This window comes from Diorhabda carinulata, chromosome 5 (genome assembly GCF_026250575.1).
Source record: "Diorhabda carinulata isolate Delta chromosome 5, icDioCari1.1, whole genome shotgun sequence".
Taxonomy (NCBI): domain Eukaryota; kingdom Metazoa; phylum Arthropoda; class Insecta; order Coleoptera; family Chrysomelidae; genus Diorhabda; species Diorhabda carinulata.
In genome coordinates this window covers 20,656,681-20,676,315 of record NC_079464.1, presented here as the reverse complement: position 1 = coordinate 20,676,315, position 19,635 = coordinate 20,656,681, and the positions used below count along the sequence as shown (strand labels likewise).

The window sequence follows — 19,635 nt, the reverse complement described above, 5'->3', positions numbered from 1 at the left end:
GTAACTTATTTAGTGTTTCACGGATGTATTTGACGTCTATTGAGATTGGAACATGCATAATGGGGCACCTTCATTTTAATGTATATATTAGAGGCTTTTCCAACCGCCAATATCCAAATAAGTTAATTGGACTAGGAAATAATTGTCTTCAACGTTGGCCACCTTGCTCACCGAACCTCATTAAATGTGATTAATTTCTTTGGGAGGCGTTAAAAGGAGGTGTTCATTCTTCTCCAGTTGATTATTGAAAAAATTGTGAAATAGTATTACAGAAAAATACAATGTGATAAAAAATTATATGGCCAACGTAAACTTTAATGTTCAGCGAGAATAATTTATTGTCCAAGGAAAAAAATCATGATAATTCAATTAGTACTAAGAAATCAATTGCAAATCGTCAAATTTGATGTATAAATCTTGACTTTTCTCTTACTTTTTAAATAATATTGCTGAAAACATGTTTCTAGTTATTCAACTTTCTCTTAAAAATAATGGAAGTTTTATGAAAAATTATAGGAGTAGAAAAAGTTTTAGAATTGAATTATTCATAGATAAGAATCAATTTTTTTTTTATTAAACTGAGGGATAAAAAACTTTTGCGGAATTTTAAGGATGGGATACCCCTATTTAACCCCCGATAACGGTTTGATCGCCTTCTACTAATCAATATTTAAAACCATTAATAGTCACACATAATGTACCATATTTGATATTTCCAAATTGAACTTGCCGCTTGCCACTAATCGTAATCGTTTGGTCTGTGTCGGTTCTTATGGGAAACCCCCTGTATAGTTTTCCCACTCACTCCTACTATAGAACAAAGTTCTGGAGTAAACTTAAGTGAAATTTTCCAACTTTGTGGTATAGTTTTTCCAATATCATTTGTAGAAGACAGTTATGTGAAGAACAATCAATATTTCATAAATACGCACGACACTCATACCAAATTGAGAAATGAAAAATAATATTTACTACCCGTATAAAATTCGATAAACATCTAACAAACAGTCAGTCCACATGGACTCATCATCTCCAATGTTTACCAATGAAAACATCGAATCGTAAACATAAATACATTTCTATTGGCCGAAGCTGTCGGAAGGCGTATGTATACAAGTTCTTCGAAATATTCCTGCCAGGCAGTCTGCTATAAGCAATGGGGCTCTTTGGTGAGATTCCTTTAGTTCATAAATTTCTTTAAATAAATAGAAATATCTTCTTTAGACCAAGGCGGATGAATTTAATAATAAAGATTTAGATATATAAACGCAGCAAATTATTTTAAATATTATATTTGGAATTGAAATTTTTTTTCCTTTTGTTTAATTTGCAAAAAATTTATTTTCCTTTATGGTTTTTGCTTTGAAATTTCGTTTTCCAGAAAAAAAAACGAGTGGGGTACAAAAGGGCTCAGTTCACGTCTGGTACCTTGTTTAAACCAAACTCCCTCACAGGCAGGTACATTTTACTCGTCTATTTACCTTTCATAATTTGATAAAAATAATAAATTTATGAAATGAGGTATCCACGCCTATGGTAGATCAAACAAAATTGTCTGCAACTGTTTTTATAATCTGTAATTGGTACTGTAAGAATTATACTGTTAAATGATATTTTTGTTATTATGACGCCCTCTAGCAATTGATTAGTGACCTATGAATTAAACAGTTTCTCCTATAAGAATTTGTTGTCATATTTTTCCCCTGCTATCGGATCGATAGTTTTTAAGATATAGAGAGTTACATCACTTAATCGATAATTACACTTTGCGTTAAAAGGGTAAATTTCTCCCGTTTATGATAGAAAGTACGCAAAAAATATTTTAATATACCTTATATTTCAATATTACGTAAAAACCGAACCTATTAGTTATGCAACCAACCATATTTACGTTACGTTATCTTCTTACACCTCACATGCGCATGTTGCTTCGTAGGTGTTAAAAGTTTTCCATAGTTTCTCTGTAATCTGGTAAACACGTTCATGAGGAACCGTAGAAAAAGAACCCATCATTAAGTATTGTATAGAGTTGTACTTAATATAACAAGCGAAGTTAATGTTAGAAAAATTAAATACAAAGATCATTTTTTTGCTTCAAAGTTTTATTTGTAACTTAAAAAGTTACAAACACACAATCTGACAGAAAAAGTAGTTATGATCATTTCTTATTTTTTCTATTCTTTATTGCCATAGTTCACATACAAAACAGTGAATATTTGATAATAGTAAAATCAAACTAGGAAATCACTTACCATCTTTAGAATCACTGCCGTTAAATCAATTACAAGCCTATCTAAAACTGGTGAATGTTACATATTTTGGTTTTCGATTCCTTTTACGTGATTTATGGTATTTCTCCAATTATTGGTGCTAATGTTTGAACATTCTTTCTTTATCAGTTCCACAACGGAGAAGGAATTTTTGGGTGAAGTGTTATTGTCTATCTTTTTAGTTGGGACCATATTAATTCGATTGGATTTGAGACATAGTAGTACAAAGGTAATCTTAAAACAGCGTGACCATTCTTCTTAGACATTTCGTCTACACTTTTTGGCAAATAATTTTGCTTTTAAAACCTCTATGAGTTGCTTCTTTGTATGATGCTCCTCGAAGTTCAAGATAACACTTTTGTATATCTGCTTTGGAGAAATATTTAGTTGGAATTTTACGAATTTGTCGTAAATAATACAAGACGTTATTTAACACAATTACATTGTTTGCATGTAGTGCTGGTACCAATTTTTCATTGAACTAAAACTCGAAAAGGGTCTCTTCAATAGTCCCTACTTAAAGAGGTATCCTTAAAATGCTTCGAACTTGATAATAATGCATAATTTATTCAACTTTGCTTCCCATCCTAATTTAATATGTACTTATATGCGTTTACATGGGCCGTGAAACCAGCTCTGTCCGGTAATAATGGAAGTCTAAAATTTGCAATCTAACGACTATTAGCATAATTTGTATATTCAAAATTACAGTACGACTATTAGCACTTGTTTGAGTATTAGAAAATGGTTACTTTCCATTGAAAAGGAATTTACAATGATGGATAATAGTCTAGCAATATCATATTTATTTTGGTAGATAATTTTTTATTCAACTTCAACATTAAACAATGTTCGCCATAATTATTAAAAAATAATTGTATATTTTCAAAAATGTCTGATTGAATAAACAAATGTTCTACTTTTTCTTCTCCTTTCTTTTCCTTTTACCTTTTTAGGTGTTTTAGGTCAATCATTTGCTTTATCCATTTCTTTTTTGGTCCTCTTCAACTGCTTTTCTCTCCAATTTATCACTTTTCATTCGAATGATGTTTCCATACCAATGTAGCTGTTTCTTGTTTATTTCTTTTGTATTATTGACTTTTCTTTTGTTACTACAACTTGTCCCACTTGGGTTTTTCACTATCAGTCTTCGGTGGTTCAGCTCCATTATGTTTTTATTTTATTTTTAGAGTGTTCCGGTTCCTCTTGTAACCATTTCTTCCAATGTCTTTTGCTATTCCCCAATTCTTTCGAAGTTCTATCTCCAGGTCATTCATTTTGTTTATCCATTTCTTTCTTGGTCTTCTTCAAATGTTTTCCTCTCCAATTTATCAATCTTTTATGATGTGTCCATACCAATGTAGCTGTTTCTTGTTTATTTTTTTGTATTATTGACTTTTTTTGTTACTTTATCTAAACCCTATTAGTTTTTCTCACTATTAGTCTCGTGTGTTTAATCCCCATTATGTTTTATTTCATTTTTAGAATGTTCTGGTTTCTCTTGTACACATTTTTTTCAAGTTTGATCATCAAGTCATTTTCTCTTCAATCTATCTCCTTTCTCATGACGTGTCCATACCAATGTAGCTGTTTCTTGTTTATCACTTCTATTAATCTTTATCTTTTCTCTCAAGTATTTTGATTATGTTTTTGTTTCATTTTTCCTTTTAATTATCTAAGTTTATACTGCACAAGTATTTTATTCGGGGTGTAACAAATGATGAGGCAGCATCTTTATATATTACGTTTTCTTATTGGGATTGTGGCAAAATTAAACACCAAAGTGTACTAATTCTAATATATTTCCAAGCTTCCAAAAACCTATGTATTTATATCATCAGGGACTGAAATTATGGTCAAAATACAATTTACAAAAATATATAGTTTTGGATTTTTCCGCTATTTTTCTCTATTTTCTCTTGTCTTGGGTATTACTCCACCATCCACGGATTCCCATTTTCTTAAGAGCTTCCATTTTGTTATCTTTTGACGGAAAATATAGATTTACAATAATAACCCAAGCAATAGGGAAATATTGAGATTTCTGTAACCGTTGGTGATATTCATACTGAACACACTACTTACTGCACCAACTACACCACACCAACACTCACAATTAAATTTAACGTTAGTTTCGCTAACTAAGTTGTCGTCTTCAGAGACGTAGTGTCCATCAGGAAAATGTCGACGCGAGGAAGATTCAGGGGATTAACATGGGAAATTAATCACGAGGTGGGGCTAATCCAAAGAAAAAAGGTGGAGCTAACAACAATTTCGTTTTAATTGAAAGCATAATATAAGAAAGTATGTATAAGTTTGTAAAAATATAAAATATTAGATTTGTTAATACAATCAATTCATGAAAAATACCAGCACCACAGTTTATTACTAAATCACAAGTGAACGAAATATATAGGGTGTAACAAAAGGTAATTTTATAATTATTTCAAAAGTTGTTTGATATAATATAATCAAAAAAACTTTTTAGAATTAGATCATTGTATCTGTAAAAATTCTACCGCCTCAAACGATTATTTTTGAAACTTTTTTACCCCCTATTGCTTTAAATCAATCAAGTTCAACCGAGACTTCTATTTATTAAATATCCATTTAGTTCTACATCAAAAGTTGTCCACCTCACAAAGTTGAGTATCACAAGTTGTTGTTATCAACACCTCTTCTTACGGGCACACAATTATTAAATTTTTGTGCGCCACATTGTGTATTGTTGTTTGTGATCTTGTCAAAGGGTTACATACTTAGTAGATTTTTGTTGGGCCACACTGTGTATTGAATCACAAAATTTGTGATTACAAGTTGTTCTTGTCAAAGAGTTACACAGTTAGTAGTTTTTTGTTGGGCCACATTGTGTATTGACTTACAAAGTTTGTAATCACAACTTGCTCTTGTCAAAGGGTTACACTGTCAATAGGTTTTTGTTGAGCTACATTGCAAACAAAGTTATCTTTTTTAAAGTTTCTTGTACTGTGATTGACATTCTTGCCAAAAGTTTTTTGAGGTGGTGTCTGAAAATATACGAGAGGACCTTAAATATTATAATTGATGTGAACAAAAAGGACTTACGGCCAATGCTCAGTCAATTTCACTAGATAACTAATACTGCCAAGTCTAAAACTACTAGTTCTAGATTTGACGGAGGTATGGAATGTCCTGAAATATTGGGCAGATGCAGAAGAAAGTGGTAAAAACTTGGGATTCAATACTATTTGACCCTTTAATTGTACACAAGTGTAGTTAATAACCTATGGATCTGTAGTGTTGTGGACAAAGACACAGCTGTTGAGGTCTATCAGGTACACAAAGATTAGCCGACCTGTAAAGCATAGAACTCATAAGAACTACTCCCACAGATGCAAAAGAACTACTGGTCAATCTACCGCCTCTATATATTTTTGTAAAAGGCAAGATCAAATCTTTAAGGCACAGATTAATGCACACTGGAGAAGAATTTGATGCTTCAGACACAATATGTAACTTTAAAAATTAATTCAGGTGGAAAATACTGAAGAAATGCATTTGTACTGGCGGAAGCTACCTGATATAAAGACGGCTTCATGAAGTTGGCAGTTAAAAAGATATTCAACTGTTGGTTATAGTGGAGGTACTTATCAGATCAAAGAGAATCAAAACGGTTGTGAGTATTGTAAAAAAGAAACAGATGGAGTTCACAAAGGAGTCGAAAAATCAACTTTTTCAAACATTACAACTTTTTTTGTATTGTAAAGATCGCTTGATACAGATCAAGAAAACATGCAATTTCTTGCTTCAAAATATTGCTTACGATGAAGATCGCTTGTTATTTGACATTATGTGAGGCGCCTGCTATTGCATAACGGCTACTACTGACCAAAACCGTCTGTTTTCTCTTCGACGTTACTGTCAACTTTCCAAAATTAAAAGTTATGTTAATGAAAACCTCTAAAAAGAATAATTAAACAGCAAGAAAGTTGAAGAAAATGTTTTCATCAAAATGTAGTGCGTTTTCCATTACACGTTGTCTTGATCCATTTCAAGTGAGCTAAATGTAAATTAAGTACTACCGAGTTTATTTTTGAGACGGAAATGGTACAATTCACAACTTCTGTTACTCCCTGTATATTAAGTGAATATACGTAGTGTAAACAATAACATGTAAATATATTTGTTAATATCTTTATTACTTAGTCTTATTAAGTACACTGATTATGCTAAACATTTCTAACGTTTATAGACCAAAAAATACAAGTTTTTTTTCAAAATACTGTTTAGATAATTGTTTTGAAAATAGAAATCGCCAAGATTTTTCGATTAAATCACACCCTTATTTATCACGAACCGGTTGATCAAAAAATTGAAGGAAATGTTTGCAAACATTGTCACCAAAGATTAAGGCGACTGTCTTTTGGGATAAAGACATCATATAATAAAAAACTTTTTAGAATTAGATCATTGTAGAAATTTTACTACCTCAAACGATTATTTTTGAAACTTTTTTACCCCGTACTGCTTTAAATTATTAATTTTTAATCGAGATTTGTATTTATTAAATATCCATTTAGTATAATCGGTTATTATTGAAAATTGTCAAAAAAAGCTTAAAATTTATTGTTTGGCACTTAAATTTATACTTTTTACATCAAAAGTTGTCCACCTCACAAACTTTGAGTGTCACAAGTTGTTCTATTCAAAGGATTACACAGTTACCATATTTTTGTTGGGACACATTGTTGTGTATTGAATCACAAAGTTTGTGTATCACAAATCGTTTTTGTCAAAATCTCTTCTCAAGGGCTATACAGCTAGAAGATTTTTATTGAGCCACAATGTGTATTGAATCACAAAGTTTGTGTAACACAAATTGTTATCGTCAAAGGGTTACGTAATGAGTAGATTCTTTTTGGGCCACATTATGTATTGAATCACAAAGTTTGTGTATCACAAGTTGTTTTTGTCAAAGACTCTTCTTAAGCCTAACTCTTCTCATGGGAGTAACCTTACTTGAAGGTCCATAACGCCGAATCGTACATAAACAAATTGGCTTAAAATTGAAAGAACTATTACTCGCTACTGGACAGGAAATGCTAATTGCAATGTGCTATAGCTAAATACTATAAAAATCATCTATAAATGTTAATTAGAGTTGGACTATTTTGACTCAATTTTGTTGTATTATTTCATTATTTTAAGCATTCAAATTGAAGTTACTGAAACTATTGGAGACATTCCTACTGATTACACTATTTTCTGTCACTACACCTATACTACAAATTACATTGTCTGGTACTTCGAGCCGGATATGAACACTACACCCATATTAAAAATTACATTGTCTGTTTTTTCAAGCTTGCAATAGGTTGTTCGTTTATACCCGACTGGAAGGACCAAACAGTATTAATGTAGTGGTAGTAAATAGTGCGATCGGTACCAATACAACTATTTAAATTTTTTTCGCCATAAACGGAAATGTTTGAACATAATTTAAGTCTTTTCAGTTGCGTGAAAATTAAAATCACATTAAATAATTATTTCAATTATAAAATAAATAAGAACATAAATATAATAAGTACCTTTGGTTTAAGCATTATTATTGATCAAGAAAGCAGCTCGACTCATTTAAATAATAGAATCAGTCGACCGATTTCTTGAAAATTATACAAGTCTACAAAAAAAGTTGAGAGCTGTTTTGGTTTTTTTGCGTCATACTTATGTTTTTGGGTGAGCTGAATCCAAAAATGACCTTCGTTTACTCGTAGAACGTCACGTTTTCTGACAATATAGGTATTTGTGTTGAACAAGTTATCATTTTAATATAAAAGATGAAATACATTCATTAATAAGCACTAAACACATTTTTTCTCCTAGTGAGACTCCTTTTGGCACATTTTCGCTAGTAGGAAGCACCTGAAGAGTCCAACGGTAGTCTGTCATCATTGAGATGCTCCATCTTCCCTGGTATCATTTTTCTATCTCCTTAATATTTTAATGAAATCGTTCACCTTGCTCTTCATTCACATCTTCTAAATTTTTTGGAAAGTATTCGAGGTGGGAATGAAGAAAATAAACTTTTAAACTCATCAGGCAACCTAAAGCTTGAAATGCTTTTAACATTCTTTTGACGATTTGTTTGGTAGTTGTTATTGCCGAAAAGTTTCTCAATGACCTCTTTGAAGGCAACCCACCCTTTTCTTTGAGGATCCGTCATGGTTATGATGAATTGTAGATCAGCCATAACCCTGTTTAATATCTGGTCCAATGGAAAAATCTTCTTTCAACTTTTCCGCCGAAAGGCCTGGTGACTTTTTTATTAAGTATTTGAAACAATTTTCATCTCTTGAAAGTGACTTTACAAATTGCTTCATCAATTCTAGCTGTGGTGATAGAACTTTATGAGGAGGCATCAAAGTTTCATGTAGGAAGTTCTTTCCGCCAGCGTTAAGCTTCCTCGGAGGCCAACAACTTGTCAACCGCGATCTTTATATTTTAATTTGCAAAGAACCAATTCCAAGTTCTTTTAGGTTTCCTTGAGGTATACGGGAAGCATAGAAACCTTGTGTGAAGCAGAACTATTTAAAGGCTTCTTTTTGTGCTGGGTCGTATAAGATATTGAATGTATTCATCAAACCTTTAATATTGGTATAATAAACCAACTCGTCCTCTTGGACAAAGTAGGAAGTGAACTGCTTCTCACAATATCGAAACCATGAGGAAGACACTCTCCGCAAAAGTAAGTTCTTGCTTTTGAGCCTTCATCCAAGCAACTCAGCAGCGTTTTTTTGAGAAGATGTAAGTTTCTTATCAAATCATTTAGCTCGCCCTGGGAAAACAATTTCGTACTGCTGTCATCTGCAAATTCAAAACTTGACTTGTCATCGGGTTCAGGGATCAGGGAGGGCAAGGGCCTTAGGCGCTGGCATTTCGGTCCCATGAGGGATGGGACGAATAGCTGATTGTAGATTGGGGTATGAAATTGACTGCTTCGGTTTTGAATTATGCCCTTTCAAGTTAGCCCAAAAATCCTTTTTTTTTAAATAAAATTTTGCGTTTTGCAAATTAACCTGATGTTCTGAAACTTTTTGAGTATTTTTTTAATTTTCAGAACACCCAAATACATTGAAAGCAGTTAAAAACATCTAGACAGAATTTTGTTGCAGACCTGTGTTATTTGCACTGGATTTTAATAAAATAACTAATTGATAACGTACATTTTAAATATATAGCATTATTTTTACAGAAACATTGTAGAGAAAATGCTACTTTTTTTGAAGTTGGAAGCATAATTAATAAAGTAAGCGAGGATACAAAAAATAGGCAATAACAATCTAGAAAAAGAATAGATAAAATTCAGAAGTATTCTCAAAATAGACAAGGTTTGCTTTTCTCAATTTTTATTATTAAAAAAGTATTGAACAATACGAGGGAGCACTGGGAATTAAAGTTATGAAAATAAATGTTTACATCAGAGTTGATGTCAAATAAAGAAAATATGAAAGAAACACAAAAACAATATGAAATAAAAGCTATAATAAAAGAGGATGTATTGAAAAATTTTGATAAAAAAATATAAACTATGATAAAATGATTCTATAGTCCAAAAGACATCTTATTAATTGAAAATAAATAAGTAGAAGAACCAAAATGACGATATCTTTATAAAAATCAAGGAAAATATGAAACAATCCCAGTTAAAAATGAGCCAAAATGCCTGCTACTGGTCCCAAATTAACCTCAGCCCACCGAGCAGCTCGCTTACGATTTTCCAAAGAACAAGTCAAGTGAACTAACCAATAATGGGGCTTCGTTCTCTTTTCAGATGAAAGCAGAGTGTGCCTGCATGGTAGCGATAGAAGTGGACGAGCTTATAGAAGACCCGGAGAAAGTTTTGCATAAAAGAAAACGTGTCTTTTGGATGACGTTCCTAGATGGTTTTAATGGTCATTTCAAAAGAAATAAAAACCGAGTTGGATTTTATTGAAATTGGTGGTGTAGCGAGGGGATTATCGAACCAATACAAAGAGAAAATTTTAGGGAATCACGTCGCCAGTTTCATCGGCGAAAACTTCATCCTAATACAGGACAATGGCTCGTTCACATACTGCGGGTTCGTAGGGTATATCGACATTGCCGCTATGAATTGGCTGGCGCGAAGCCCGGATTTAAATCATATCGAGTATTTTTGGGATGAACTTAATTTCGGGCTTGAAATCCTATACTAGCCACGAAATCAGACCTCAAGCAGAAGAATCGAAACTATAAAACAAGGAAAATGTATTGAAAACATCTTTGGATATATTGAAACGTAAATATTCTGTAGAAAAATTAGTAAAAAAACATGAAAGTATCTACAAATCCTTTGGAAATTCGAAAAAATTATGAGGAGTCATCAAAACTATTGGTGAAGACAAATATTTAGACAAAAAGGAGATAACTTTGAAAGAAACAGAATGATTAAGTAGCCAATCATTAAAAGAGGGCAACAATAAAAAAAGCGTGAATTTGACTGGAAAATTTTTGTATCGCAGTAAAAACTAGAAGATGAGGAATATATATTATAGAACTGCTTTATATTGCAAACTGAATGTGGTAGAAACTGTTTAACCATGTTCGTCTTGATACTACTTGAAAAGGTTCTTTTAGAGACAACTAATCACAGTAAACGAAAGTTAATAATCACGAATATTTCCAGAGAAGAAGAAATAAGTCAATTATGTACATTTATTAAAATCCATTACATTTATTTGGAAAAACCCGCTTTTTTGTTATATTAATGGACGGAAATTGAAATTTTTTTAATAATACTAATAAATATTTTGATCAAAGTTACTGCGCTTTAATTCATTGATTAAATTCAATTGAATTAATGCACTGTGTCATTTTTCGAAATTAATTTCCTGGAAAACGATTGATATCATCAGTTCTGTCATCTGACTAGTTATTGAGTATTTGAAACAGAGTTTGCTTGTTGCTGCACATTTTCTGTAAGTTCTTTGCCTCTGGTTTCGATTGGTAACAGAAGACATGCTACCGCTGCCATTATAGCTGCTGTTGCGTATATCGTTGTTGAAAATGAAATTGATGTTTTGAGTAGAACCTAAACAAAAGAGAATAAGAGTCAATCAAGTGTTTAATTTCAAACATAAAAATTGCTTATATATGTATCTTTCATTTTTGGAAATGGATAATCTGAAATGTATAGAGCTGCACTAAAAAATTAACATGGAAAACCCATTTTAATCAAAAAATTAAATTGAAATAAAAAGGCTGTAGAAAATTTATTGGAATTTTTTGGAATATGCTGTAACGTATGCTGTAGGGTTCTAATTTGGTTCGTGTTGTCTAGGGTATTATTTAGAATGAAACAGTCGGTAGGTTAGATGAAAAGTTAAAAACAAAAGGGAGAACAATGGACTTATAAACATAACAAAAAAATTGTTTATCTGTACAACTAAGTCTCAGATTTAAGTGAAAAATAGTTTGTCTTTTCTGGATAAAAGAATCGAAACTAGAAATTTGAAAAATTTTGAAAAACATAATTATCTACAAATATTGCATAGGGACATGTTTACATCAGAGTTGATGTCAAATAAAGAAAATATGAAAGAAACACAAAAACAATATGAAATAAAAGCTATAATAAAAGAGGATGTATTGAAAAATTTTGATAAAAAAATATAAACTATGATAAAATGATTCTATAGTCCAAAAGACATCTTATTAATTGAAAATAAATAAGTAGAAGAACCAAAATGACGATATCTTTATAAAAATCAAGGAAAATATGAAACAATCCCAGTTAAAAATGAGCCAAAATGCCTGCTACTGGTCCCAAATAGTTTGTCTTTTCTGGATAAAAGAATCGAAACTAGAAATTTGAAAAATTTTGAAAAACATAATTATCTACAAATATTGCATAGGGACACGCGAATTTCAATTCAAAATGGGGATGTACGAGTAATGTTTGCTTTTGTATTTTGAGAATTTGAGTTGAGATTTTGTAATTTTCAAAAATATACAATTTAGCTTCATAGAAATAGTTCTTTAAGGGTCTCAAATAATAAATTCTTTCATTTGTGCTCGTTTTCAAAAAATTATAGCAAAAAGTACTAACAGTTATTAAAAAATTCACATTTCTATCAACTACTTATACCTCTTCACTATTGTTTTGATACAGACCGATTTTTATACTAATAAATAGGATACTTGATGAATGGAATAGGAATCTATTGAAATAGTTGTATTTTATACATTATTGTGACGATTTATTAAAGTATACACTGTGTGATAGGAATTAAAGTTAAATTGTTCGGTACAATATTTTTCACTACCATACAGCTACTATCCAAAGAATTCTCAGTACCATAATATAATCAAATTCATTTTGAACATTCCTTTATGTTACCAAGGAAATGTAAACCCATAAAAATTCGTTTGTGAAAGTTCTACTTTAACCAATACACAACTGGTAACTAAAAAGATGCAGACGAGTACTAGAAATATTGTTATCAATTTCTCAAAGAAACTGTGCCAGAATTGATTATGGTGAACTATACAAATTTATAACTGATCAAAAAAAATATCATTTGGCATTAGATCGACTTATTACAAGATTAAAAAAGGCATCCAACTGAAAATCACGAGATTAACTGAAGAATAAGACACACAAAACTATTATTTGATTTTTTTATTTCGAAATAATCTTGGAAATAACCTCAACTTGCTTTCAATTTACCTCAAGTATACAACATTTTAATTTAATCTACAGCTCGTTCAAGCATAAATTCATTCAATAATATTAAAAATTGTCGACAAAAGTTAATTTTTCATTTTAATTTATTTTTTTTTTTTCAAATTATAATCTAATATACTGGAAGAAAATGAGGAGTACCAATAAAAAAATAGAACTAATAATTATTATTTAACTGCTTGATTTTTTCTCTTCCAAATTTTTGTGAGTAAATGGTACAACTACCAAATAATTTTCGTCAAAAATTATTATAAAACTGTTTAAATATCCACAAAATAAAAATAATTTTCTCCAACTTTTTACTTCTTAGACTTATTTATATGTTTTTTACGGTTATTTTAAACTGATTTTCTATCAAAAGAGACCTAAAATTAAGGTAAATTATCACGAAGTGATAAAAAATATTCACTTGAGCTACGTATGGAGTCACCATTGCTCCTAATCTAGCCATCGCGCTACACGAACCAACTCCTACTGCCCTTAGAGATGTCGGATATACTTCAGGTGTGTAAACGTAGGCCGCTTGAAATACACCAGCAATTATTCCACGTGCAAAAAACAGCATAGTCGTAAGGACACCTCGTCTAGAAAGAATAACGAAAATTTCTATATTACTTTGCATTGAGAATTTTTAAGCTACTTACGTTTCAGTACATAATATGAGGAAGCAACAGCATACAGCGTACGCTACAAATTGTACAGCCATAGTTTTCTTTCTACCAAATTTTTCTATTATTGCTATCGTTATAAATATCCCTGAAATTTCAAAATACTTTTTTTATATCATGAAAATTTTTATGTAAAAAATAAAATTGTTTAAAATATCAAAATGTCGTTAATTAAATTTAATTTTCCAAGTCTAATGTTTTTAACCAGAATATGTACAGAAAAGATGAAATAATGGATAAATAAAATAATACAGGATAATAAAAAAGACAAAACTAAATTAAACGAAAAAATTGGGAGAAACAGTTTTGAAGTCTTGGTAGAAGTCCCAAAGCTACAAACACTTTATAATGATTGTAACATGAAAAAGAGGATTAGAAATAAAGAAAATCCAAATATGTAACCAGAAAAAGAGGAATAAATAGAACCATCATAGAAATAGGAAAGCATATATCTGGAAATAGAGCATATAATCTGGAAATAGAGCATACAATCTGGAAATAGGGAATACAATCTGGAAATAAAGCATACAATCTGTAAATGCAGCATACAATCTGTGAATAGAGCATACAATCTGGAAATAGATCATATAATCTGGAAATAAAGTATACAATCTATAATTAGAGCATACAATCTGGAAATAAAGTATACAATCTATAATTAGAGCATACAATCTGGAAATAAAGTATACAATCTATAATTAGAGCATAAAATCTGGAAATAAAGCATACAAGAGACAAGAATTTAAGTGCCAAAACCTTGATAAACATTTACATAGCAGGCAATAGACCTGTTGTAGCCTAGGTTGCAGAAACCATTTGTCATAAAACCCTAAAGGATTATATAATAAAAAAATTCAAGACAAATGGTACATAAAGAAGTATTTAATTATGAAACCTTCTTATTTCACTGTGATATTATATAGTAGATCAAATGTCCCACCAGCCACAAAGGAATGCCGCTAATTATTTTAATTCAGAATTTGTATATCACCCACTTAATAACTGTATAGGGTGAAAAATAAATTTATTTGAGAAAAAAATATCAAGTTCCAATCTATATCTCAAGACAATGGATTGGTTATCTAGTATAATTAAAAAAGGACATTCTTTGATAACTCGTTGAAGTTCAGCCTTTACGGTTTCTACTAAACATAAAATTACATATGAATATAGTTATAGATATTCTGAAATTACACATACATTTTTCCTACTAGGAATAAGGTTAAAAGTACTTAGATTTAATTAGAGATTACCTCACCCTGTAACCTTTATAGTTTATTGTATATCCATAGTTACATAGTTTGAATGAAATCCTACATCTGTGCTAGGCTCTACAGGTATTTATGCAATGATGAGGCATTCCAGAGCTAGGTGCAGTGTAATTTCATCTTCCTCACCACAGAATCTTTAGCCATCCATTTCTGCTTGTCCAAATCTTATTACGTGCTTTTAATGCATTGCAAAGAAGCCAGTGAGAAGGTGTAGCTTGTTTTTGCTTAGATTCAATTACTTTTTCAATCTAGCTGTATCAAAGTTCTGAAGGATTTAGCCCATGAAGGCATCATCAGAGTTCTTCTTATTCAGTTTTCCCCCAAAAAGCTCTGGGTTGTTATAACTCACTTTTCTGACTGTTGTTTATTCAGCACTCCCAGGTCAGTTTTAAGTCAATGACATGGAAGCTCAGTATTTTGATAGCTGCTTCACTATAAGAATGAATCAGTGCATCACATTTCTGATGATATCTTTCCAGATTCATTTTCACCCATTTTTTTAATTAAAAATATTTCTCTCTGCAACACTTCGAACAGGATAATAGTGATATTGAGGATTTGGTACCAGTCCCAGCTAGTGAGGTGGTTTTTAAACCATGTATGTAGCATTTCATAATATTGCTATTGAAAGTTTAAATTATCATAATAAAAGCATTGTATATACCTGGAAATTCTGCTAGAGTGGTCCACAATAAATCCATGTAATCTGTTGATTGTAATTCTTTGCATTCTGCTGCACATGTATCAATCATTTGTATTGGTTCCGTTTGAGCTGTACACAATATAGCAGATGTTTCAAATAATTCAGTCGTCATCAAAACTAGACCATAATAACAAAACGAACAAGCCATCCTAAAAGATTATTTTTTTAAAAAATGGTAAAATACTCCTAAAAAAATAACTTAAGCCTACTAGCGGATTTTTTTAATTATTACTTCTTCATGATTTGCTCAAACCAATTTGGAAAAAAAATAGAGCTTTTAACAATTCCATCTATCAAGGAAATTTGGAACTCTGGAACTCTATGTATAATGATGGTTAATGATTTAAATTAAAACTTCAGATTACCTCCAGGCTTTTTTCAAACAGAGACTGACATGGAGACAACACCTTCAAGCAGCAAGCCATAAGAAACGATTTGCTTTATACAACTGCTGCAAAAAGGTTGAAGGAGGAACATGGGGTTTGAAGCCCAAAATGATGAACTGGATGTACAAATCTATTGTGCTATCCAGCTTATGTATGGTGGAATTTCCATCTGATGATGTAAATTTCCATCACATTGTTTTTTGCTAAATTTATACTATAAATATATACTAAGATTTTTTAAACCATTTTTCCAACATGGAAAGAAGAGTTAACTATGAGGATATTTTGAAAATGTGCGAATTTTAAGAATAAAGGAACATGGATTGCAGTGTTGTCAAAAGCTCCATACAAAATGATTTATAAAATATCGTGAAAACTGTATAAAATAAATAAAAACTTTAAAGTTATCAATCAAACAAAACTAGGATGGAGAAATACCAGGTTGTTTCAAAATATTCAAGTTTTACTTACCATATAAACCATAAGAGGAGTGATGTTTTCCTTAATGACGGTATGAGCAGATCCCTAAATCTTCCCCTATGTAAAGATGACGTGAAAGAATCATCAACAACTAACCTACCCAGTAACATAGGTTTACCGTTATCTTTGGCAATTTTTTCCAGTGTCTGTAAAGCTTTTTCTGTTTGACCACTTGCGACGTGGTACCTTGCAGATTCAGGTAACCACTAAAACGTGAAAAATACTTGAATTAAAAAATAAGTTGTAAGATTGATAGTAATAGAAACACAGAAAATTATAATATAAAATAGCAAATATACTCACTGGACATATTAATGCAAACACTAGTAGAGGTCCAGTAGAGAGAGCTAGCAGCCAATGCCATCCTAAAGTTGGCATAACAACTAATGCTAGAGCTACCTCAAAACACGCACCCAATGCCCAAAAACACTAAAAAGTACGTGAAAAAAATAAAATAAAATAACGAGACATAACAAATCTATAATGTAACTTACATCAAGCAACACAACACACTTTGCTCTCTGCTTTGTGGGCAAAAATTCAGCATATAAAGTGACACTACAAAAACATTCAGTGAAAAATAATTCTATAAAATTTTATTGTAGCTTCTTAAAAAAACTATGCAAAAATAAAAAGCGAAACTTAAACGAAGATAGTCCCAGAAGTACCTGGACAAACAAATAAAACACAAAAATTTTGGACAAAAATATATATATTTTTCAACGTAATCTCCTTTAAGCTCCATACACTTATCCCAGGCCAGGGACTTTTGGGGTACTTCTCTTATACACAGATTATATCAAATTTGTAATATTTACTAAATTATTTAAATTGAAATAAAATATATTTATATAAACAATTAGCGAAAAATTAAATTAAAAGTACGCAGGTTTCTTTGTTTTGCTGCATAAGTGATTGAAAATGAACATTCCAGACACAATTTTTTTTAAACAGTTACATTCATTTTATGATACTTGATAAAATATATTTATAGGCGTTTTCCAAAAATTTAGATGTAAAGTATAATTTTCTCCAACAAAATTTTAAAATACTAACTATTATCAATTATTATATTATATTTTTATGTTTCAAAAATATTTGGAATAATTTTTTTGTTATCTTGGTCATTAAAAATTGAAAGCACAGAGAAGGTTTGAAACTTGCTTTTGAACAGCTTTTTCTTTTTTTTACAAATAAATGTTAGTCAAATATTCATGAGTGGTGTTTGTTTCCCTCAATAAAGAGATAAAACCCCAACAGCTGTAATTTTTAAATCGCTTAAGATATTTGAAAAAATAGATATCTTTCTTAATCTCTATGAGGACAAACTTCATATCAAATTTTGTTAAGTTCTAGGGGGATCAGGTTTATATCCCGTGTTGATCTGATATGGAATGATCCTAGAATAAAATAGTATTCATTCTAATTCCAATTCATTTCAACAAAAATATTTAGTAGTCATGGTTAAAATGAAGTATACTTCTGGTGGCAGTAAAATTAGTTGTTATTCCATTAAAATGACCAGTTTTTATAGGGGTGAAAAACAAAATAATACTGCAAACAAATACGACTTGTCAAAAGTTCTACATAAACATAGAATTGCTGTACTTAGTTGAAAGTTAACTGTTCAAAAAATAAGAATTGAGAGTATTATCAACAAAATTCAATTCGTAAATAATAACGTTCATAATACTCTCTTGAATATTTATAATTAGGTATGAAATGAAACCCATTTATGAATTAGCTCATTAAAAAAAATGAAAACCCCAAATTACTACTCACGATTGTGGTGTACATCCTATAGCAAATCCAACAAGACCTCTAAGTAAAAGTATCCACATGAAACTCGGAGCTATAGAGCTTAAAAGTCCATAGTAAAAAAGTAATATTGCACATAATGTCAATGCCTACAAAAAATTGTACAAAAGAATTTAATCGAATTGAAATCATTAATTTTTTATTTATTTATGCTGAAATACTAACATGTTTTCTACCATATCGATCACTTAAGTTACCCCAAAAAGTTGATGAAAGCATCATCCCTAAAAATACCACTGTCGTTGTTAAAGCTTGTTGGTATCTGTAATAATTAAAATCAACTTATGGTAAATGTTGTTCCACTCTTTATGGCTATTTATTTATAAGGGACTAGTTAATTTAAAATCTGTTCGTAAATTAGTAAGTACCTCGATATTTGCCAATCACAATGTAAAGCAGGTGACAAAATGGACAAAATAGTCATTTCCATACTATCTGCCATCCAGCAGAGTCCTGTCCATAAAGACAATTTTACTTGAAACCAACCAAACCCTAAAGCATTCACAGCTTGTGTCACAGTAAAAGTATCTGAAAATCATTTACCATTAACAATACTTACCCTAAGTAGAACATTTTCTAAAGGAACAAATATTTTATTCATGTTATAAATAATATAATATTGTCAAACTAAAGTTAACTAAGAATAGGGTAATATATGCAATACAGTAAAATGTAAAATTTGAATATTTACCATCAGGTACAACAGAAACAGACCCCATCTCAATTCCTTGTGGTAAATTATCAACGTTTGCAGTTGATGGAGATTCATTATTTTCATCTATGTCTTGGTAACCCTTTGTCCGTTTTAATACCATCTTAAATTAATAATACAAGATATTGGATTGTAAAATATAAATAAATATATTTATAATTTAAAATTGTTTACGTAGATGACATAGCTGTCATAAAGACTTTTCAAAAAGTATGACATTGAATCAGATAGTTCTCCTATCAGCTGATTGCGAATCATAGCCTAGAACGAGATTTTTATCATCAGAACGTTGAGTCTCGTTTTTGGCGGAAACTTTCAAATTTAAAACTCAACCTGCAAAAACCTTTTATTATTATTACTTTTGTTTCAAACAGTAATTTATAACTTTATAGTTTTTCTGTATCTATGGGACCTATTTCGATTCAGAGTTTGGCTTTTTAATAATTATTATTGAGCAATTATCAGAATGTGTTAATTATATGAATTTTATACCAAATTTGCAGACCGTTTTTATATCGAAAAACTAAAGGAGTTTGAAAAAACATTTTAGAGCTTGATATAAATAAAATTTTACATGTAAGACATA

The 19,635-nt window shown here is 30.6% G+C and overlaps 1 protein-coding gene across 1 annotated transcript; it reads right to left on the bottom strand.

Moving 5' to 3' along the window:
- Positions 1-4,533: 4,533 nt before the first annotated feature.
- On the bottom strand, positions 4,534-19,266 carry LOC130894073 (synaptic vesicle 2-related protein). The gene is made up of 11 exons (XM_057800639.1): positions 19,029-19,266; positions 18,706-18,865; positions 18,503-18,599; positions 18,302-18,426; positions 17,014-17,077; positions 16,823-16,948; positions 16,511-16,725; positions 15,615-15,802; positions 13,656-13,767; positions 13,421-13,595; positions 4,534-11,358 (listed from the first exon to the last, which is right to left on the bottom strand). The coding sequence occupies exons 1-11, from the start codon at positions 19,150-19,152 to the stop codon at positions 11,200-11,202; spliced, it is 1,545 nt and encodes a 514-aa protein (XP_057656622.1). The 5' UTR covers positions 19,153-19,266; the 3' UTR covers positions 4,534-11,199.
- Positions 19,267-19,635: the final 369 nt, after the last annotated feature.

Bases quoted from the DNA above. Each gene is read 5' to 3' on its own strand.
- LOC130894073 (XM_057800639.1), bottom strand. From the start codon at position 19,152: ATGGTATTAAAACGGACAAAGGGTTACCAAGACATAGATGAAAATAAT. The intron at 16,949-17,013 runs GTAAGTTACATT...CGTACTTTTTAG, and splicing joins AGTGTGTTGTGTTGCTTGAT to TGTTTTTGGGCATTGGGTGC. The intron at 15,803-16,510 runs GTAAGTAAAACT...ATAATCTTTTAG, and splicing joins CTCCTCTTATGGTTTATATG to GATGGCTTGTTCGTTTTGTT.